Source organism: Aedes aegypti, chromosome 3 (assembly GCF_002204515.2).
Source record: "Aedes aegypti strain LVP_AGWG chromosome 3, AaegL5.0 Primary Assembly, whole genome shotgun sequence".
Taxonomy (NCBI): Eukaryota; Metazoa; Arthropoda; class Insecta; order Diptera; family Culicidae; genus Aedes; species Aedes aegypti.
In genome coordinates this window covers 369,711,871-369,736,057 of record NC_035109.1, presented here as the reverse complement: position 1 = coordinate 369,736,057, position 24,187 = coordinate 369,711,871, and the positions used below count along the sequence as shown (strand labels likewise).

The following is a 24,187-nucleotide window of genomic DNA, read 5'->3' as shown; positions in this document are numbered from 1 at the left end:
CAAAATTTGCATCACTCTAGTGTCTACTTATTTACAGAAATGAAATTCCCTGATATTTCCAGATAATGAACAATAATTCCTGGTTCACGAAATTCTCCAGAATAAATATATGATTGATAAGTTTTTAATTTTGGATGATTAAAACATAATTTTCAAAGATAGGAAGAAGATCCAACGATAAATTTCGAAGTATTTTTCACTTCTATAAAACAAAAATCTGTTTGTACTAAATGTGTAAACAACTTAGAAAAAAAAAAACTTGATGATTTTGATTCAATTTCCACGAATGCTTACCAAATGATCTGAAAGTGCTTTTAATAATGAAAATCAGATATGGAGAATATACTCCACTCAAACTCAAGAAAAATACCCTTCCCTTTGAAATGGGATTCAGATTTATGGACATCAGCGACGTACCCAAAAAAATTATCTGGAGGTCGTTATGTATATTTCTATTTCCATATGCACTCCCGTGCAAAAGTTTGGGTTCACCACCACAAAAACATACAAAAGTGTTCTGTCCATATCTCTGTGATTACACGTCCAATTAAAACTCTTTAAGCCGCATTCGAAAGGCAAAGAGTTATTCTTACTTTGTATGTATTTTTCCAAAACCATTTTTTGAATTTTGTATACTAAATTTCTACCTAAAGTTGTTACATTTTTCAAAAAACACACTGAAAAATCATATCTAATTTTCTCAGCATTGGGTCGACCAAAATTTTGAATCAAAGTGTCATTAGAATCGTAATCTTATATTTTTTGAAGAAACCCCACGAAGTTTTGGCGGAAAAATCTGGAAAGTATTCAAAATCAATGAAACAGTCAGTCGAGTCATCGTGCAAAAGTTTGGGTTCATCTGAGCCGTTTTTGTCAATATCTCTGCCATTTTTCAACCGATTTCAATAGTTTGAAGCAGTGTTGACCAGACTCATTTCCCCGAAATTCGAATTGTGAAGCCATGAACTGTTATAACTGTGCGTTGTATTCCTGAGATGGTGGGGGAGTTGGTTGGGCTTGAGTGTTGCACATGGGATCCGACAGTTTCGATCTCGGTGGGCCGCAATTCAAGTTTCGGCGAAATGATTCGCACTCACTCACTCACTCATTTTCACCGAAACTTGAATTGTGGCTCTTTGGGATCAAAATTGATCGATTTTGTGTGCAGTACTCAAGCTTAACCATCTGCTTTTCTACCTTAGGAGGATAGAGCATGGTTGTAGTAGTTCGTGGCTTCGTAGTTCGGAAAATGTTATTTTCGGGGAAATGAGTCTGAGCAACACTGGTTTGAAGCTTTTATGAGCGCAAATAATGGCGCGTACATGATTGGTTTGAGATTTCACAGATTTAAGTAAGTTCAGGTGAACCCAATCTTTTGCACGATACACCATACTGAGGGGTGAACCCAAACTTTTGCACGATGACTTTACTGATTGTTTCATTGATTTTGAATACTTTTCAGATTTTTCCGCAAAAATTTCATGAGTGCTCTTCAAAGAATATAAAATTACGATTCTAATGACACCTTATTTTAAAACTTTGGTCGATCCAATGCTGAGGAAATTAGTAATGTTTTTTCTGTTTGTTTTTTGAAAAATGTCACAACTTTAAGTACAAATTTAGTATACAAAGATCAAAGAATGTTTTTGGAAAAATACATACGAAGTAAGAATAACTCTTTGCCTTTCGTATGCGGCTTAAAGAACTTGAATTGGACGTGTAATCACAGAGATATGGACTGAACACTTTTGCATGTTTTTTAGGGGCTAAACCCAAACTTATGCACGGGAGTGTATATGATGTCTTGGGGCAATCAGGCCTGGTAGTGACTGACCGTCATGGAAATAACTTTAGAAACCTCTTACCTACCTGAAAAAAGACATTGCATCAATAATATGTTTAAGTCTTGTTTTGTTAAGATTTCTTTCACATATTATTCCGAAGATTTCTTCAGGAGTTTGATTTGTGATTTTTTACAAACTTTGTAAGGTATTCTGCCAAGAATTTCGTTTTAGATACCTTCATAAATGGTCGAATTTATTGAGAGATGCTTGAAAAAGTTTATAATAGATTTCATCGAATAATGCCTGAAAGAGTGGAATTGCCTGAAATGCCTGAATTTTTGGAGCAATTCCTGAAAGTAATCGATAGATGATTTTTTTTAATAATCCTTATGAAAATGCCTGGAATAAATGAGAAAATCGACGTACAGTACTGGTCAAAACATTTGCAACTTTTTCGATTTTCCATACAAAATCATCAACTTATCTCAGTTATTTGTGGACCGATTTGAATAAAATTTTCACAGAACATCAGTCATAACATGAATGTTAACATATATTTTTGAGTGATTTTTCCAATCACGAGTTCAAATGTAGTAACGGTTTGATTGAAGTGAATTTTTTGACGATTTTCTATAATTGACATAACTAAACACATTAAAGGAATTGTTTAATGATATCTTCAGCAAAATTGGAGGTTTTGACGAGATGAACAAGTTTGCTGAAGCAAAAACTGTCTTCATGGCTATCAGATTTTCAGATAAATAATAGTAAATTTCACTTTAGTTAAATCGTTATTACATTTAAACTCGTAGTTGGAAAAAATATTTAAAAATATAAGTTATAATTCAAGTTATGTTTGATGTTATGTGAAAATTTCATTCAAATCGGTCCATAAATAACGGAGATCTAACTTACCAAAGTTGGTCATTTTGGTCTGAGATCTAGCTTACCAAAGTTGGTGTATGGAAAATCAAAAAAGTTGCAAATGTTTTGTCCAATACTGTATGAATTATTGTAGGGTTTCAAAAACTCTGGAATAAACCTTCAAGGACGAAGTCCTGTAGGATCTCTGGGAAATCTCCTAGAAGCAACAAGTGTAAAAAAAAAACATTTGGAGGAAATTCTGGGATATTTTCTATGATTTTCTGGACCAAATTCTGAAGGAAGGTGTTGGTGTTCTTTTCGAGCACCCCAACAGTTGTTTACTGAAAGCTATCTTTGACTATTTTGCATGTGTGTATCGTGTGGCAGGTACGAAGATACTCTATGCCCTGGGACGAAAAAATCCTCGACCGGTGGGATTTGAACCCACGACCCTCAGTTTGGTCTTGTTGAATAGCTGCGCGTTGAATACCGCTACGGCTATCTGACCCCTCTGGAAGATTTTGGCATACAGCTAGGCATTTGAAAAGATAGTCCAGGGTTTTTGGAAGTATGCTTATAATTTCAAGGATTTTTGGAAAGCAAAACAATTTAAAAGCTTTTGAATAAGGCTTGGTAGTAATAAAAAAATAGAAGTGAGTTTCGACTTATGAAGAAATATAAGAATACTTTGCTGGAGATAGAGATCTCAAAGAACAAATCTCCAAATAAATTCCGGGAGATGATTTAGATGACATGACAGTCCTTTCCCCTTTAGATACTTTCTAATAACCGAAAATATATCCAAAGAATTCCACGATCTTATCTTAAATACGCAAATTTGCTAATTCCATGACTACAACAAAACATTCAAATCATTGGATTTTACTGCTCAACATTACATTTGACAAAATCGTCAACACCAAAGAACAATTTCGTTCATCTCAATACAGCAATCGCTTCACAAAAGAACAACTATGTTCACAATAAACGACAATTTCGTCGGCTCCGAAGAACAATTTGGTTCAACTCAAATCGGCAATTTCACCACACTTTCAAATACAGATACAATTGGCAATTCGCCACCCCAAAGAAAATCGATTATATTCAACACACGTTTCCATGATCCTCGTCGCCACTTTTATATCCTGTAAATAAAAAATAAAATAATATGTTAATCAGTCCACAGTCCGGGAAGTCTCCCTTCTGCGCCAACTGCAGCCAGTACTTATAGCTCAGAAATACCATAGGTACGAACACATAAAAGGTACCAAGCCAAAAGGTACAATAATTAATATCACTTGAGATAGGTAGACATGACAATAGGTACATCCCAGATTTCAAAACTTTATGAAAACAAATCTTGACATTTTCCTGAAGACATCCCTGGAAATTATTTGAAGACATTTTTGGGATTTTTTTCAAAGAATTTCTAGAATAAATCCTGAACGAATCTTATAGGAAGAATCCTTGGAGCAATTTAGTAAGGGATTGTAAGAGATATTTTTGGTTGAAATCTGAAAAAAAAACTTGATGATAATTTTGAAGTAGAGCGTAGAAAAATCCTGAAAAAATTATTGTCAAGTTCTTAAGGATGTTCTGAACAGGAATCTTAGTGGAAGTCGCGCGCGAAAACAATGGTAGAATCATGGGGAAAATTCCAGGAGGACATAGGACTTTCTCGAAAATGTTCCTAAATAACACAGCATAACAAATAATACATTTTTTGCGTGCCTCAAGGATCAAATTATGTGTCCCTAATAGATTTAGGGTCGCAGAAATTTTCCAGCTCTTCACAATTTTTAGCTACAGGTGGCCACAGTTGTGTAAAACACTGATTTCATTGATGTTTACATAAAATTTAAGGTATGATTTATTTATCAAACTTTTTTATGATCTTATCCACCATGCATGCGAAATAGGACTTTTCATTTCATTTTAGATATGATTTGGTTGAAATTGCACGATACAATTTAGATAAAATCGATTTTTTCAACATATTTGCAGTCTCCATACTAAATTCTTCGTTTTTTCTATTTTCTATTCATAACGAAAAAACATTTGAATAAATAATTATAATAATATTTTAAAAATAACATGTACTTTGGGACAAACCTATCTCAGCATCCAGGAATTACTCTTGAAGTTATGACACATACTATCCCATATCATTCTAGAGAGTCCTTCAGGAGCTTATACAGAAGTATACGTCTCCACTAGAAACCTTAGCAATTTCTTCACATATTTTTCAATTAGCCTTCTACATTTCCGCCAGAGAAATCATTCTATAAATTATTGAGATATATATTTTTTTTTAACAATTATCGCAGGCATTCTTTTTCATAATTTTTCCAGAGGATGCTTACAGGATTCATGCAAGCCTTCCTCTACCTATTCCTTTAAGAAACACTTAAAGCATTTCTCCAGGAATTGCTTTCAGGGATTCCTATAATTTATTTAGGAACCTTTCAACTCTTTCAATGTTTATGAAATTTTCTCCACAGGTGTTTCGAGGTTCTTCAGCTTTCAGCCAGATATTGAAAATGCTTCCAGCCAGATATTGAAAATGCTTCCAGCCAGAAACAGGTAAAGCTTCCAGTCAGAAGCTAAAAACGCTTCCAGCCAGAAACTGATAAAACATTCTGTCAGAAGTTAGAAAAGCTTTCTTCAAGATGCTGGAAAAGCTTCCTTCCAGTAGCTGGAAAAACTTTTAGCTAGAAACCGAAAAAGCTTCTAGCCCGAAGCTGGAAAAGCTTTCAAACTGAAGCTAAAAAAGCTTCCGGTCAGAAGCTGGAAAAGCTTCGATCCAGAAGCTGGAAAAGCTTCTAGCCAGAAGCTGAAAAAGCTTCCAGTCAGAAGCCGAAAGAGCTTCCAAGCCATAAGCTGGAAAAGCCTCAAGCCAAAAACTGTAAAAACTTCTGGTCAGAAGCTGGAAAAGCTTTCACCCAGAATCTAAAAAAACTTTCAGTCAGAAGCTAGAAAATATTCATCCAAAAGCTAGAAACTGAAAAAAAACATTCTGCCAGTAGCTAGAAAAGCTTCTCACCAGAAGCTGGAAAAACTTTCAGCCAGAAGCTGGAAAAGCTTCCAGCCAGAAGCTGGGAAAGCTTCCAACCAGAAGCTGGAAAAGCTTCCAGCCAGAAGCTGGAAAAGCTTCCAGCCAGAAGCTGGAAAAGCTTCCAGCCAGAAGCTGGGAAAGCTTCCAACCAGAAGCTGGATAAGTTTTCAGCCAGAAACTGAAAAAGCTCATAAACAGAAGCTGGAAAGCTTAAAGCCATAAGCTGGAAATTCGTCCAGACAGAAAATCGAATAATTTCCTTCTAGAAGCTGGAAGAGCTTCCTTTCAAAAGCTCGAAAAGCACCCAGTCAGAAGCTGTAGAAGCTACCAGCCAGAAACTGGAAAATCATTCAGCCAGAAGTTGCAAAAGCTTTCAGCCAAAAGCTGAAAACATCCTGGAGCGGGAAAGCTTTCAGCCAGAAGCTAAAAAAAACTATTCCATCCAGAAGCGTGAAAGTTTCCAGCCTGAAGTTTTCCCGCTTCTGGCTGAGAGCTTTTCCTGAGGCTGGAAAAGCTTCCAGCCTGAAGCTGGAAGAGCTTTTAGCCCGAAGCTGGAAAGGCTTCCTGCCTGAAGCTGAAATAGCTTCCAGTGTGAAGTTGGAAATGCTTCCAGCCTGAAGCGGGAAAAGCTTCCATCCAGAAGCTGGAAAAGCTTCCAGCCATAAGCTGGGTAAGCTTCCAGCCATATGCTGGAAAAATTTCCAGTCAGAAGCTGGAAAAGCTTTCAGCCAGAACCTGAAAACAGTTCCATCCTGGAGCGTGAAAGCTTCCAGCCAGACGCTGAAAACAATACAACACACCATCCTGAAAAATCGATTTTGTACTGATTTCTGCTTAATTTTCATAAAACTTCACGCCGCACAGATATGAATAGTATTGCGAAACTTCTCTATGTGTCATATACCTTGTAAAAAAAGAAGAATAAATCTTCCCAGAGGCAGATTGTCAAGCATGTGTCAAAACACCAGATGTGTTGGTCCAGACGAGCTCAATTTTGTGCGATTCGTGCTCAATTTAGTGTAATTTTGTTTAAGCGTGTTAAGGAGTTCTTCCAACTATCCACAAATAATCATTTTCGAGGAATTATTTAGCAGATATTTTTCTGGAAGATTCACAAGAATTCCTACGCCAATTTCTCAAGTTTTCTCCACAGGAATTCATGTTTTCCTTCAAAAAAATGTAACCAAATTTACTCCAAGAAATTGCTCCAAAAAATCCTTCGGGAATCTCCAATTAAATTTAACCTGGGATTCCTCATGAAGTTCATCCATACAAGTTTCTCTCGTCTCCAACATTTCATTTTGTGATTACTCTTGCAGCTCGTCCAAACAATTTATGAAGTATAATCTTGACAAGAAACCATTCCACGCTGTTGTATTATGTACAACACACGAGAAAAAAAACCTCACTCCTCGTACACAGCATCGGCGCGGTGCTTTGCATTTATAATGAATTGCTGCAGAATATTATCCAGAAATTTGATTGATTATTTTTCTTAATTCTCTTAGCAAATTATCAACGAAATATTTCTAGACTTCCCCAAGAGTCCATGAGTTGTTTCAGAGAAATTTGTGGGAGTTCATCAAGATTTACTTTAGAACATATATATATATATATATATATATATATATATATATATATATATATATATATATATATATATATATATATATATATATATATATATATATATATATATATATATATATATATATATATATATATATAAGATCTGTTAGATGTTACTTTAGGATTTCCGTCTGAAATAGGTACATCCCAGATTTCAAAACTTTACGAAAACAAATCTTGACATTTTTCTGAAGACATCCCTGGAAATTATTTGAAGACATTTTTGGGAATTTTCTTAAAGAATTTCTAGAATAAATCCTGAACGAATCTTATAGGAAGAATCCTTGGAGTAATTTAGAAAGGTATTGTAAGAGATATTTTTGTTTGCTTTATTTCAATACATACCTGAAAAGTTTGTACAAACTGTGCGCAGCTACTTAGCTGGGAAATATAATTAGGCGATGTGAGCATCTTATAATTTACCTTACTCTAATATCTTAATTCTATTCATCAATGAATTTTATTTACATGTTTTCAACAATATATGTTTTTAGTTTTCTTTTGAAATTCAGTGCAATTGTTTCATTTCTAATGTTGTTGGGTAATAAGTTGTAATTCACTATTCCTGCATAAAAAATGTGTCTTGAAGCTAATTCAGTACGAGGTCTATTGGTATAAAACCTATCCCTATTCCTGGTAGCATGTGAATGTATATTAGTTGCTGGTATGATTTCAATATTGATTATAATAATTTCTGGTTGAAATCTAAAAAAAACCTTGACGATAATTTTGAAGTAGAGCGTAGAAAAATCCTGGAAAAAATATTTGTCAAATTCTTAAGGATGTTCTGAACAGGAATCTTAGTGGAAGTCGCGCGCGAAAACAATGGTAGAATCATGGGGAAAATTCCAGGAGGACATAGGACTTTCTCGAAAATGTTCCTAAATAACACAGCATAACAAATAATCCATTTTTTGCGTGCCTCAAGGATCAAATTATGTGTCTCTAATAGATTTAGGGTCGCAGAAGTTTTCCAGCTCTTCACAATTTTTAGCTACAGGTGGCCAAAGTTGTGTAAAACACTGGTTTCATTGATGTTTACATACAATTTAAGGTATGTTTTATTTATCAAACTTTTTTATGATCTTAACCACCATGCATGCGAAATAGGACTTTTCATTTCATTTTAGATATGATTTTTTTTTTTGCGTTTATTAGAGAGGTTTTAAACCAGAAGGGTTCATTCGCCTCTTAGGAAAAAATCAATACTACAATTCCGTACAGAGTTTACAGCATTTCAAATAAATTACTTTTCTTCAAGAATTTCAATAATTTAGCTTCTTCTGTTTTGTTGTTACTCAAAGCTATTTGAATATTGCTATTAATGCCAGTTTTGTTGCGAATGTCATCGTATTTTCTGCAAGTAACGATTATGTGTTCAACGGTCAGCTCCTCTTGGCAAACCTCACATGTTGCTGATTGATTTCGGTCGAATAAATGCTTTTTAGTGAGCCTGGTGTGCCCAATTCTGCTTCGAGTTAGAGCTCTTTGCTCTTGGCGGTCTTGATGATCTATCCACTTTCCAACAGTTGGTTTGATCTTTTGAAGAAAAGTTGCTCGATGATCGTTCCACATGCGTTGAAATTTATCGTGTAATCGTTTGTTGATCCATTTGATAACATCACTAGCAGGCACAACATTATGTAGTGGAGGGGCGGTTCTGCCCCTTTCAGCTGCTTGGTCAGCTGCTTCGTTTCCGGGTATGTCCGAATGACCTGGAATCCAGCAGAAGGAGATATCCTTAAGGCTCGCTTCTTTTAAGATTGATTGGATGAACGGGTGTTTCGAATCTCCTTTCTTCATTGCATCCATACAGCTCGCTGAGTCACTGAAGATCACAGTGGCCCTGTTATCCGCAGTTTGGACAGCCACAGCGAGTGCAGCAGCTTCAGCAGAATAAACACTGCATTGAGTAAGGAGGCCCGCTTCTATTTGGAGTTCTTGACAAACTACGCCTAGCCCTACTTCAGTACCCGACTTTGATCCATCAGTGTACATTTGACAATATTCCTCATACTTTTTGTTCTGAAGTTCTTTAACACAGGCTCTTGCAATATACTTGTTATTCCCTTTCTTGAAGACTGATCTCACGGACCAGTCAATTTTGACTTGATGCATGTCCCAGGGGATTTTCCCTATCCACAGAAGCTTTGCGATCTCTGGAATGTCGTGTCCTGTCTCATCGGCGAATGCTTCAATTGCACATTTACGAAGATGCTGATGGTTGAAAAATGGTTTTTCTGCTAATCGAATATATCTTCTGGCGAGAGTATCCACTAGCCTGAGATGCAATGGTAGCTGGCCGGCTTCGACAGCTAAACTAAGCGTGGGCGACGATCTTAGTGCTCCCGATGTTATTCGAAGAATTTCATTGTAGGTTGATTGGAACGTGTTGAGGAGGTTGAGGCCGAACAGTGCAATACCATACGTAAGTTTGGAAACGCAAACGGCATTCCCAATTCTCCATAGAATGTTTCGATCCGCTTTAAAAGCCAAAGCTTTCAGACAGTTGATTCGGCTGAAGAGAGCTTCTTTAATTTTTGCCCCGTGACCAAGAAAACTTCCGTTCCTGTTGATCCATATCTCGAGAAATCGTGCGGCTTTGACTTCAGGAACGATTTCGTTATCGATCTTTACAACATTTCGAGCACAGCGCCACCTGTGCCTTGATCTTTGACACATACAGGATTTTGGGGCAGACAGGCGGAATTTGACGCTTTTTGCCCACGTATTGACAGCATCCACTGCTTCAATTATTCTGTTTCTCACTTTTGGAAGGTGCTTAGAAATAGCGACAAGGACTATGTCGTCCGCATATACTAGCACTCGTATATTTTTCGGAATGACGTCAAATACTGGGTTGATAGCTATCAGAAACAAAGTGACAGCTAACACAGATCCTTGGGGGACGCCATTTTCTTGGATCCGATCTTTCGACAAAGAACCACCGTAGGAAACCCTGAAACGTCGATCCAAGAGAAAATTGCTGATGCAGCTCCGAATGCGTTTTCCAGTGTTCAAACTATCGATTTGTCTCATTATATGAGTTCGCCAAACTTGATCATATGCCTTATTGATATCGAGCAATGCAAACTCTGCGTGCGCGTTGGATTGTTCGATTTCTGCTAGAATTTCGCCCAAATCAGCGAAGTAGGATGATGTCCCACGTCCGGCTCGAAATGCATGTTGATGTTCATTGAGTAAGTTGTTTTCTTCGAGGAAGGTCATTAGACGACGATTAACCATACGCTCGTATATTTTCCCGATACAACTCAGAAGCGTAATTGGCCGGTACCCTTCCGCATGCTGAGCCTGTCTATTGGATTTTGGGATTGGTATAACTAGTCCTTGTTTCCAGCTGTTCGGAAATTCGCCCTTCTCCCAAACTTTATTGAAACTCTTCAGCATTGCGAGCTTCCCTGCATATGGCAGATGTTTGATCATTAGATATCCGACTTGATCTTCACCGGTAGAGTGTCCATTAGTGACATCAATGGCTCGTAACAACTCGTAGATTGTGAAATCTGTATCGAGTCGAGTGTTTTCAGAAACCTGAATATTTTGATCCCATCCTGTTTCTCCAGATTCCTGATCTGTACTAGAGTTTCCTGATGATGCTTGGTAAAAATAATTTGCGAAGTGCTCTGTGATTAAACTGGTATCTTGGGTAAACGAGTTGTCGATTTGGAGTCCTCGCTGTCCGTTTCGTCTTTTTCCCATCAATCGGTTAAAATTACTCCAAAGCACATCGGATGAAGTGTTAGGATTGAACGTCTGGCAAAAAATATTCCACGAATCACGTTTGGCTGATTCGATTGTTTTCCTTGCAATCGCCCGAGCTTGCTGGAAAGCTTTTTTAGCGTCATCGTGAAGAGGGTCTGAAGGATTCAGACGTTTCAGTTTGCGAAGAGCCTTACGCCGTGCCTTAACTTTTTCTTTGACTTCGTTTGTCCACCAAATTTCAGATCTTCCTTTTGATACTCCGGAAGATTGTGGGATGGACTTTTCTGCCGCTCCGATGATGACATTTCTTAGCTGCTCGACATCAATATCTGAATGCGACGAAAGCGATTCAAGGATAACATTTTCAAAAGAGATCCAGTCAGCATCTTTATAAATCCACCGTTTACGTGAACGTTGAGACGGTGTATTTTGATCCGAGGTGACTCTGATGGGGAAGTGGTCGCTTCCGAAAGTATCCTTGTAGATGGACCATCGAAGTTTTGCTGCAAGGCTACATGACACGACAGTTAGATCGATTGCCGAAGTTGTTCCATGAGCAGAGCTAATGAAAGTAGGTTCTCCATTATTTATTACGATAAGTTGATGTTCGACGAACCATTCGAGTAGAAGACATCCTCGTTTAGTAGTTTTCATACTACCCCAAGCTTCGTGGGCAGCGTTAAAGTCCCCGCCGATGACGAAAGGTGGATCTACGTTTTCAATTATGCTGTCAAGCGTCGTAATAACATCTTGATCACATGTGTTTGGAGGCACATAGATACTGACAATCGATATGTTCAGCGGGGATTGTATTCGGGCGGCACATACAGGGATGCATGTAACAAAGTGATAGAATTGGTGAGGGAATTCTTTGAGAACCCCCAATCCAGCTGCTCCACCACCTTGAGAATAGTGACGGCTGGATAATTCCCAGTCGTAGCGGGAACTGAGTGCTGTGCTAACCTTCTTTGTCATCATTTCCTGAAGGCCGATGCAGATTGGCGCATTTTGGTTGACGATATGAGAGAGTTCTGGGTGATTTTTCCAAAGGCCTCTGATGTTCCATTGGAGCATGATGATCTTGTTGTTCACTTCAGTTTCGGAAGTCGAAGAGCAGTTGCTTGTAGGGGAGCTTTCGCGAACAGGCGGGGTTTCTGAAACATGGTGAGAAGTATCGTGGGATTCATGTCTAGCTAATGATAATACAGGAATACTTGCCCGAGATGAAGGGCGAGCCACGTCGACTGCCGCCAGAGGCTCATCGAGCAAGCTCGGAACATCTCTGGTCAGGGTCGACGTGGTGCGCCTCGCACTTGGCGAATCAATGTTTTGGGTGACGAAATTATTGGACGTAGATGGCTGGGGGTAGAAGTTGTAGAGCTGATCGTATGCGCTGGAGTCAGACGGTATTTTCGGCAGCGTTAAGTTGTTCGAGCTGGCGGCCGAGCTGGGGGTTTGGTGGTCAACAGGTAGAAGGATGACGTCCTGGATCACCTCTCCACCCAGGCTCGCTCCCTTTATCAGGACTGGAGGGGGTACTACACATTCCCCACCTCCAAACCGCGATGTTGTATCCAAAGGTTGAGATGGAGAGTTGAGTATTTTTCTGGACGGAATTATGGAGTCGTGTGAGTTAGTATCCAAATCGTAGTCCGAAGGATCGCAGGGTCGTTCAGAGATAGCATGTCGTAGGTCATCCGATATCGAGTCACTTTGCATAGCTGGGTCAGTCATTTTGTGATGTGCTTTTGGAGGGAACATCTTGGTCATTTTTCAGAGGTACCTCCAGAGTCGGCGATCAAGGATGCCCTTTTGCCTGATTTATGAGCTACATCAGTTGGTGATATTTCCATTAGGTGTTTTCTGCTCCTACTGCGTGTTCGTATCGCTTCATCCATTGCATGATCCGCGGTCCTTCTAATGTCGCTGTGGAGAGACGGAGGAGATACGAACGTTTTATCTTTACGTGACATTCGCTGAGTGTTCTGGTTGGAACATGATGTGTTTGGTTGGAGGAACACCGATTTTTTTTCTATTTGAGAGCTGTCACGTGGTTTTAGACGTTGACCGTTGATGATGGCTTCAAGTTTTCGCTTTAATATTTCGACTTCGGCCCGCAGCTCCGCAATAATTTTATCTTTGTTCGATTCCTCTTCTGTTAGCCGTTTTTGCACCTCGCTGGCGATCGTTTCCTTCTGTGTTTCACTAGCGTAGATTTTTCTAGCCTCAGCAGTTGACACATTCCTATCGATTCGAATTCGGATCACATTAGATTCATCCTTGTATTTTGGACACGTACGTGATGTTGGTGAGTGAGTGCCTGTACAATGCAGACAATACGGAGCGTTGCTGCATTGCTCCCCTTCTGATGTGTGTGGTGCTTGGGAGCATTGCAGGCAAATTCTAGGCTGTTGACAGAATTTGCGAGGATGTCCATAGGTGCCACACTGGAAACAAACAGTCGGAGCGGGATAGTAGATGCGTACGGGGACGCGGAGTCCGCCAAAGTAGATGAATTCCGGCAGGAGAGTACCTTGGAATGACAATACGACTGAAGGAGTGTTTCGAACCGACCCGTTGACTTTTTTCGTGATTCTGCGTATAGCTTGTACTCCTTGCGGCGTCAGATAGTTGAGAAGTGCTACCTCGTCGACATCAGTAGAATCAGATTCGTAAACGACACCCTGCACCTTGTTCATCGTAGGATGGGAAATAACTTCGACGACGGTTCCGTCAGTGAGCTGGGTCATGTTTGTTAGCTTACGATAGACTGATTTCAAATTGGTACGAAGTATGTACCTAGTTCCGCGGCCTTCCTTAGTCATTCCTATCTTCGCTGCATCTTGCACTCCGACCGCTAGTTCAATAGATGCGTAAATGATGAAAGGGTTTGGTAGTGGCGATTGTTGGCTATTTTGCGTATTTGCTTCGTTTGGTTTTCTGCGTACAAGCAACACCATCGTTTGCCCCATTTCGTCCTCACTGAGCATCCAGTCTGGTTGGCGTTTTCCCCTCAACGATCCACCTGGATCGCCAGGATCACCCCTAGACGGGGCATGATTTGCCCCGGCCATCAGGCCGGGATGTAGTAACGACAGTCAAAACACTTTATTGGCTGCTGTCGAGTCTCTCCACTTAATCGGGCTATCGCTATTGCTATAGGTAGCACTGGCTGGTACGACAAAACAATGGAGCGGTGATGCTATAACACTTGTTGTTATCTTTAGCAGTCGTAAGCAGATATATCGGCGGCAATTTCAGCTATTTTAATAATTTCACTGGATTTTTTGTACTCCCGGCTAAATCAGCACTATTAACTTGCTATGTTAGCAAATTTCCGGCGATTGATTCGGCTTATTTCACTGGGAAAGATCACCGCAATTTAGAGTAACACGGACGCGTGGTAATGACGACTGTGTCCCGAACTCAAGTTGAGATATGATTTGGTTGAAATTGCACGATACAATTTAGATAAAATCGTTTTTTTTTTCAATATACTTGCAGTCTCCATACTAAATTCTTCGTTTTTTCTATATGGTAAAATACAATAGTTTTCTAACCATCAAAAAACATTTTTTGAGTAAAGAAAGTATTATAAAATTAGTTGATATGTATTGTTATACACATTGAGTTTGAATTATGTGGCATATTAAGCAATTAATTGCCATATAAGCTGGCAAACTTGCAATCAAGTTAGCTGAAATAGTGAAATTTGAACAGCTTATATCTTGAAAACCAGACTTGCTATGATATTTATGAAAATGGCAATGAATTCAACAACCCTTGATTAAGTAAATAGCGGTATTTTGGTGCTTGAGACAAAAACGTGTTCCGCAGTGGAGGAAATCCTGATTGTATCTGTGAGGTAACTTCTGTAGTTATCCTTTGAACAATTTCAGATTGAATTATTAAAAGTATGTAAAGGATTCTTCAGGAAGTTCACTAAACGAACATTCACTAAACGAACTCTAGACGAAATCTTTGGGCATACCTACCGAGTTACAGTAATACATGCAGTATTACATCGCAATGCTGAGGAATTCACAAAAAAAAAATCCCAAAAATATTCTTAGGGAAATGTTTGGTAAAATTGTCTCACATGGATGAATTTACACTTTATTTATCAGCGTTATTATGGAGAGAAGATCATTCTCTAGCTCCGAGGATGATGGTTCGGATATTGTTTGATCAAATTGCTCAGAAACTGAAGATCGTGTGACTTTGATTCATCTTCGCCCTAATACAGTGAAGTTTTTCCAGCTTCTGAAACAAGCTATTCAAATTACATGAGAATAGCTTTATTTTTCTTTTCACCTTTCCGAAACATTCTAGCTGCTAGAAGAACTATTTTCCAAGAAAAGCTTTTCCTGGTTTTGGGAATTGAAACTGAACGTTTGCTCCAAAAAAACACTTGATCAGCTACCGGGAGAAGTTTCTTAAGCTTTGTCAGCTAGCATGAGCCTTAGATACTTTACTGTATTTGGAGTTGAGATAGCCCCAACATCGAGAGCTATCCCGGCCACGTCCTTGCGAAAGTTGAGAAGTGATAGTTTTTCTAACTTCCAGATTTCATGTTGCTTTCCAAATTTAGTGTATTCAGTATAGGTGCAAGTATTATATCCACTTCAAGCTTATAGATAATTTAGGATGTTTATACATCATTTCTACTGATAATTGTAGGAGTATTCCGAACCGAACAATTCCGCCGGTTATTCCTGAATTTGTCCATTTTCATCGTGAACACCCATCAAACAGTGACGAATTGAGTGCAATTTACACTAATATTGAATAAACATCGCCGAGGACGAGGAACAACACGGAAACAAATCGCGAAAAAGACCAAGTGAAGAATACGCGCATACCTTTTCACGCTACGCTCGGTGTGAAGATTATGTATAGTGCGCGGGCTGCTGCCGCTGCTGAATGTGATCATGTAGGGTAAACGAGCGAACAAAAGCTTGAATTGTCCTGAGGAGCGGAAGATAGTGGTGCTTTCGCTGTGTAATCGGGTCGTGTCAATTATAGTCCGCTGAAGAACGTGCAATCAACGGCACATATCAAACCTCGAACGAGATAGACAGGAGACGCTAGCATCTAACCACAATAGCGAGAAAAGAATCCCAAAATCGGAGCCGACATGCATTTTTCGATTCCGGACACACAGGAGTTCGGACCGGACAACTCCGGATCGTCGTTCACGGTAAGTGATTAGGGAATGGGCTGGGCTTGTGGTGGTGAGAAAAGTACAATATTATTCTCTAACTAGAAAAACGATGGGCGTATTGCAAGGGTGCTTGCACTAGCGTAATGCGTTACTACATCAGTTGAATGGGTTGTAGATAGATGAATCATTGATATCTTATATAGGGGAATTTTTCATATTTTTGCGAATTTAGCAGTAATAAGCTCTATTGTTAAGGAATTTAGAACTTCGTTCTTAGAATTACCTATTTTTTGCAACTTTATTCATCAAGTCTTGCTTAATTTACGATCTCGCCTTCAAAGCCATTGTGTGTAGCTTGTTGTTATTGAGTAAATGAATTGACACGTTATTTAGCAATGCTACGATGAAGAAAAGATCCTCCTTTATCTCCCAGTGTTTTATCTTGGTCCATCCATTTGCTTAAAACTTACTAGCAACACACTCGTTTGCCAATGGCTTTTAGGCATTGTAGAATAATAGTTGAACGATGCACAGAAAACCGATTACGATTTTAGCAATAAATAAAAAAAGATAAAGCATATACAAAGTGTCCACTTAAAAAATGAACAGTCCTTAGTGTTTTCTAACATGATTTGTAGCCGCGGACTCTAACCACTCGGCTAAGGAAGGTTTCATAAAAAGTTGTTATCTTTAGAATTTTAAAAGCATATCCTGCAAAAAAAAAAATGCTTTACTAAACTAAACTAAAACTCCATGTCAATACATTTCATATATTTATTCGGAATAAAGAGTTATACTTGATATTATCGGTAAACATAAAACGAATGGTCTGAGACATCAAGATAGCCAATATTGCACAATATGAAGCTTAGTGTAATGTGCAGTAAAAGGAACCAATATGCTTCGTCTCTTACAGACATTGGAGCAACATGTACCTTCCTACGTTCTTTTGCGTAATTTACCTTCATCGATTTGGGGATTCTATTTTTACGTTGACCCGATTCTCCATCTACCTACTGGTGGTTGTTGTTCGCATCGCATCGTCCGATCAAGATGTGTTTCCCTTTGAAGAACCATCAAAGCACCAGACGAGGTACTAAGCGTAACTTTTTGGCAGGCAGCCGCGATTTCACCGACAGATAATTTGTTCGGTTGGATCGGCTTTGACGATGAAGTTCATCCAACTGGGGTCCTGTATCGATCTAAACCTATGAGTTGAATCATAATTACATGAAATCAGTAGGTAATTGGCGTTGATTATAAAACCATCGGCTTCAAATCAATCAACTAGTCGACCAGTAATGACCGAATGAGCTATAATTGCATTTTAATTATCAGTGTATGGTGCTACTCTTCGTACTCGTCCGTTTCCATTTCGAACGCCTCCCATATTATTCTTCTTTCTGGCGCTACGTTCCAGCTGGGACAGAGACTGCTGCTCAACTTGTGTTGTATTATTAACTGAAAGTTTTTCGTTGCCAATTGAGTTTTTGATTCGCATGAATGGAGCCTTCCTTAGCCGGGTGGTTAGAGTCCGCGGCTACAAAGCACTGCCATGCTGAAGGTGTCTGGGTTCGATTCCCGGTAGGTCTTTTCGCAATGAAAATTTCCCACAGTTAATAACTGTGGAAGTTCTCGTCGAATACTAAACTGAGAAGCAGGTTCTGTCCCAGTGGGGACGTATTGCCAAGAAGAAGAAGAAGAAGAAGAAGAATTCCTATGAATCCCCATAAGATCTCATGGAGTAATTCTTAAAGGAATCGATGAAAACATCTTGGAAGAGCTTCCAATTTTTCCTGGAATAATTTTTAAAGCCAGAAGATTTTTTTTTTTTTTGAAGAATCCGTTTAGGGACCTTTATCGAAATGGGAAATTGCTCAAATAGTTACTAAATATAATTGGTGCAAGAAATTTTCGAGGATTTTTTGATACTGGAATCTTTGTTAAATCTTTTTATTAGCATTACGTACTCACTGGGACCTTTGAAAAATCACTGGAGGAATTTTTGAACGCACTCTTGAACAAATTTCTTGAGGAAACCTTAGCGTAATATATCAATGGAATCCTGAAGGAGCCACTAGAAAAACTCATTAAGATCTTCTTCGAAAAATCTGTGGAGCAATTCAGGAAGTACCTATGGAGAAGTCGCATTTTAAAAAAAATATATCATTTTCTATTGGAGTTTCTCCAAAATTTCAGAAACAAACCCTCACAGGGTTGAATACTCTATATACCAGAAATTGAGGAAGATCTTCCTTCACTGATATTAGAACAAGTTCTTAAGGTGATTATAGAACGAAGCCACAGCTCAAAATTTCAAGAGCACAAGACTTGAGAACCAAACAGCTCTCTGCGTTGAAAATTTATCCCATTGGTCACCACCAGTAATCAAGCAGTATGATTGATTTTCAACGCGAACTATTGTCAGATTCTCCAGTCTTGTGCACTTGAAATTTCAAAGTTTGGCTTCGTTTTATAATCACCTTAATATACACACTTAAATTATTTTACCGTAATCCGTGAATTTCGTCGTAATCTCAACAGCTGAACAGTTCGGTAGAATAAAACACCGTAATTCCGTCGAAATTTCACGGATTCCGGTGAAATTTTACCGGAAACTATAAAAAAATCCTGTACTCCGTTAGGTAATTTCCCCAATTTTTTCAGCTGTTGAGATTACGGCGAAATTCACGGATTCCTGTAAAATATTTTAAGAGTGTATACTACAAGGATTTCTTTAAAACTCAACAGAAGTTTCCCAGTGCACCAATTATGAAATTCCGGAATGATACCTATCTTGATGGCTACAGCGTAGCGTCGCACTTTTGCCAGGCGTAATGTAGAGCTCCATTTTCGTCGGTCTTGGGCGAAAATTCTCCAGTTGCACCGAACGTTCAAGGCGCCAGGTCCTCTTCCACTGCGTACAGTCAGCGTATTCATGGTCTACCCTGAAACCGCCAACCTCAACCTGATTCCCTGCTGAATATTGTTTTCGCAATTCTTTCTTCCGACATTCACACTAAGTGACCCACTGAAGTCTGCCGTATTTTACACGCTTGATAATATTCGCATCTTTGTACACCTGATACAACTCGTGATTCATGCGTCTGCGCCACACACCAATTTCTAGTTTCCCACCTAGTATTGTCCGCAACACTTTACGCTAGTTTCTCACCTAGTATTGTCCGCAACACTTTACGCTCGAAAACACCGAAAGCTTTCCGGTTTGCCTCCTTCAACGTCCACGCTTCCTACCCGTAAAGAGCCACCGGAGGAATCACTGTTTTCTACAGGGCGAATTTTGTTTCCGTTTTCAAGCTGCGGGACCTAAGCTGGTTACCTAGTTCGTAAAAGGCCCCCGTCGTTGTCACAAGTCACAAGTGTTCCGAGGTAAACAAATTCTTCAACAACTTCAAACACATCCCCATCAAACACTACCTCAGCACCTACACCACCAAGTCTGACTCTATCTATACCTGCAACCATGTACTTCGTTTTGGTAGAATTAATGGTCAGGCCTATCCTCGCTGTCTCCCTCTTCAGAGGCAAGAAGGCCTCTTGTAGCACGTTAAATACGACTAAAGGTTTTCCGTCTCCTGTTCCGTTCCCTGGCTCAGAAAACAGACGGCTTTAGCGCCACCTCCGAAGAGGACCGTCTGTCGAGTTATGTTTGTCCGGCAAGAAACCCAACCTCAGGGCGGGTTTGTTTTATAAGAATCCAAATAGCAATTTAGGAAACGATACAGAAAACTCAAAAGGTATAGTGGATCGAGATTTCTCAGTTATAGAGGTCGCCTTAAGCGATTCTAAAAAAAATAGTTGATGCTGACCGTCGTTCTACCGATACAAAAAGACACCACTCACGAGTATTATCACTGGAAGAACTCACTAATTCAAATTTCCCTGTCCGCTTCAGATACGTGAGTGGAGATACTGATTTCCCAGGCAGTCTATCCTGGCGTACAAAAAAAACAGAAAAAGAAACAGGTAGAACGACGCGAAACGTGAGAAATCTCGAAGACCAAAAAAACTGTTACAGAGAAAGCACTAACATATTACAAAAATACATAATTTGGTTGTGAACAGCAAAAACATTTAGAAATTTATTCAAATTTGATAACCTAGGTTTTTATTCATGACGTGTGTTCCTTTCTTCTACTTCTTCATACTTCCTAGCTTTCCCTAATGTGTGTGCGGATTTTCTAATCTACTTCTATCGATTTTCAACTATCACTTTCATCTTGTCTTCGAGCTCGGTTATTTGAGTGGAGGTTTAACGCATGCGCATGGTTAGTTTGTTTGGCTTGTACTCACGGACCCTTTTAGATGCTGCGATGAATGCCGCCGGCAAAGCAGCAGCGACGGCCGTTGAATGGGCTGGCAAAGCAGAAGAGCCGGACGAAGAATGCGAATTCCGGATTTAGCGCATCGACGATGGTGGTATTGCGACTACCACCCCAAATACAGCAACGAACTGCGACTTTTTGAAATTACCAAATGATGAAGTTTCGCACGCCGGAAATCACATGCGTCGGTGATGAATGACGCAGTTGACGACGGTGGGGATCGTCGGGGGCTTCACACGTGGCCTGTCCACGCTAATAGAATGGTGATGGCCGCTCTGTCGGAACGGTTTGTTCCCTTCCGGCTTTCCCCTCAAACCGGGACTTTTGAACGCTGAAGCGTGGGGTCGAGAGCAGCGTTTAGCGAGTAGATGCGGTGTGTCGAGCTTGGGCCGTTGATCGCTAGATGCAGATCCTGGATAAAAAGCCGTCGAACGGCTGTTCGACGCATTTAGCAAAAAATTTCTCCACACAACAAAAAAACACATTTACCTATTTTATTCACAAACGCACACACGAAACTAAATGACCGCACTTAACCTCCTGACTTAGGTTATTGACTTTTCTTGACTAACGAAAAGGAACAAAAAGTAACATTAATTTGAATCTACAAGACTTCTCACATTTTAATTTATTACCGTATTAAACACACCGCGACACTCAACGATTATTCACGCACTCTCGCCTCTTCCACGGTCCAGGTCAAAATGGACGAGTAGAGATTCTGAAAGTCCTCAGATAAGGTGTGATTTTACATCTTCGTGGACGGAAGTACGTAAAATCACTGAAGTAATTTCACGACCTTTTCAAACGATGATCCTCATCAACTACGAATGAGAACCGATTGAAGCGCTATCTCTTTCGCTACCATTCCATCTGAATGACCTGTATCGTTCCGTCTATTTTTGGACTCCGATCTATTTATTACGATCGTTAACGCCCGGATAAAAAATACAATACAAAAACAATATAACGTATTGAAACAGTACCATTCAATATATTGGAAATACAATACAGTATTTTGTGAAATGACAATACAATTACAGTACAATATATTGTTTTCAACAGTTCACTGTATGGTATATGAGATTTTTGCAATATAATGTATGGGTGGTTAAGTATCGTAACAATACAAATATAGATATTTTCTTATACAAATATTTTGAAAACACAATATGATATATTGTTCATGTATTGTCTTGATAAGCAATTCGTGTATTGTTGTACAATACAAAAACAATTCAACAAACTGTATCATGGTTGCATGTCAGCTAATGTCAAGTGACTTCTAAAAAACTACTTATTTTGAGTAGATGAAAAAACCGAATTTAGTACTATACCATTTAATTCCACTAGAGTTTGTATCCTTTGACAGATACGCGTATTTCGACCTCAACTGTAAGGCCGTCTTCAGTGTCGTGTACTAGACTCGACTAGTCGAGTCTAGTACACGACACTGAAGACGGCCTTACAGTTGAGGTCGAAATACGCGTATCTGTCAAAGGATACAAACTCTAGTGGAATTAAATGGTATAGTACTAAATTCGGTTTTTTCATCTACTTATAGGTATTCTACTAAACAGCTCGAAGATTTATTATCATCATACTTATTTTGACTTTTTGAATATTTTCCACCCAACATTTCTTGCTTTTTGAACTTGTTTTGTTTATTTCTTTCAGCAAAGCTACATAGAAAAAAGCAACAGTTGTTTTACGCGAAAATAGGAATTTGACCAAAATTGTAAGGTATAAAACCAATTAAAAACAATACAATGTTCTGTTACAACATATTATATTGTTTTTGAATTGTATATCCAAACATGAATAATATTGCTTCGACATTCAATTACAATACGCTGTATTGTATCCAATACGTTATATTGTACATTAATGGTTTATTCCATTCACTGAATGATACGTTTTTATCCGGGCGGTCGGGCTTGAACTTTGAACCTTAGGCTTATTCGTGTTTCGTGGTGTAGTGTGTAAGGCGACCGGGACTTTTATTCGATATAGTATTGGTAGAAGGCGACTTGTATGCAAGTTTTGTATGCAGTTTTGGAAAAGTGCATTTCATTTTGAACTGTGATATTGAATATCGCATATATTTAAGTGAACTATTGAATTTGTTAATTTTGACATTGAAATAATATATGATTAAATGAAAAATAAATTAACACGAATAATAAATTAACATTGAAGAACATGAAAAAACAATATAATTATATAACAATTTATGTACATCTATATTTATATTGAAAAAATCTTTAAATAATATTTACAAAAAAGTGACCATGCTACACTCTTCCACTGACCTGCGATCGATTCCAATAAGGTCTATATCGTTCGCAAAGCCAAGGAGCATGTGCGACCTTGTGATAATAGTGCCATTTCTCTGCACGCCAGATCTCCTAATAGCACCCTCGAGTGCAATGTTGAACAGTAAATTCGAAAGTGCGTCTTCCTGCTTCAATCCGTCTAACGTCACGAACGAGGTTGACACCTCGTCTGCGATCTGCAGATTCATGAACACTTGATTTTGAACCATCTAGCGTAGCACGTGTCAGCCTAATTAGTTTCGCCGGAAAATCATGCTCTGACATTATCTGCCACAGCTCATTTCTTTACGCCGCCTCGGAATCAATAAACAGATGGTGAGTCTGCAAGTTACTTTCGGAATTTATCTAGGATCATTCGCAAGCTAAACATCTGGTCCGTTGTCGAACGGTCCTCACGAAAACCAGCTCGGTATTCGCCTACAAAGGACTCCTCAAGCGGTCTCAGTCCTGGTGTTAAACAGGATTCCTCTGTAATTGACACACTCCAGTCTGTGCCCTTTCTTGTAGATTGGGCGTATGAGGCCATCAAACCAGCCAGGTGGGCAATTCTTCCAATAGCCTTTTCAACCTCTCCTGTGGCCGGTGGATCTTGATCGTCATCATCAGTGTTCTTCCTGTTCCTCGCTACATTTCCATTTTCACCGTTCAACAATTGCTGAAAGTGCTCCTTCCACCTGGCAGCCACTGCCGTTTTATCGGTCAGGTTTCCCTTCTCGATCATTGCACATGGCGAGCACTGGTACGGTATTGTGCCGCGCACCATTGACCGTTGCATAGAATCTCCGCATATCATTCCGGTGCATGCTTTCTTGAGTGTCAGCTACCACACTTTCTTCGTGCTGCCTTTTCTTTCTGCGGTGGATTCGCTTTTCTTCGGCTCTCGCTGCCCTGTACCGCTCTCTGTTCTGTCGGGTACCGGCCACAAGCATACGGCTTCTGGCGACGTTCTTCATGTTTGTCACTCTCTGGCACTCTCCATCGAACCAGTCGTTTCGTCTTCGTCGTTGACCAGTGCCAATCACTTCCCGCGCCGTTGATGTCAAAGCTTCGTGGATAGGGTCCCACAGGCTGTCGACATCGCCAGCAACGTTTTTTTTTTTTTTTTTTTTTTTTTTTTTTTTTTTTTTTTTTTTTTTTTTTTTTTTTTTTTTTTTTTTTTTAATTTCTTTATTAGTATCATTACATTCATTATTTCTTATATCTAGGTGTTCTGTGTTATTAGACAACACTATCATCCTAATTTGGTAAAACAAATTAAAGATTTAATTAACATTTTGTTAACAACA

General features: G+C 39.1%; 1 protein-coding gene across 7 annotated transcripts in view; it reads left to right on the top strand.

The window, feature by feature from the left end:
- Positions 1-24,187, top strand: part of LOC5568449 (sorting nexin-17) — a 59,674-nt gene that overhangs the window by 4,943 nt on the left and 30,544 nt on the right. For 4 of the 7 annotated variants that reach the window (XM_001652231.2, XM_021850666.1, XM_021850669.1 and 1 more), the window contains exon 2: positions 15,811-16,255. In XM_001652231.2, the coding sequence (XP_001652281.1) occupies positions 16,193-16,255 (63 nt within the window). In that variant the 5' untranslated portion in view covers positions 15,811-16,192. Of the gene's footprint in view, positions 1-15,735; positions 16,256-24,187 lie in introns of all 7 variants that reach the window. The other 3 variants (XM_021850671.1, XM_021850667.1, XM_021850668.1) reach the window with 2 other exon arrangements.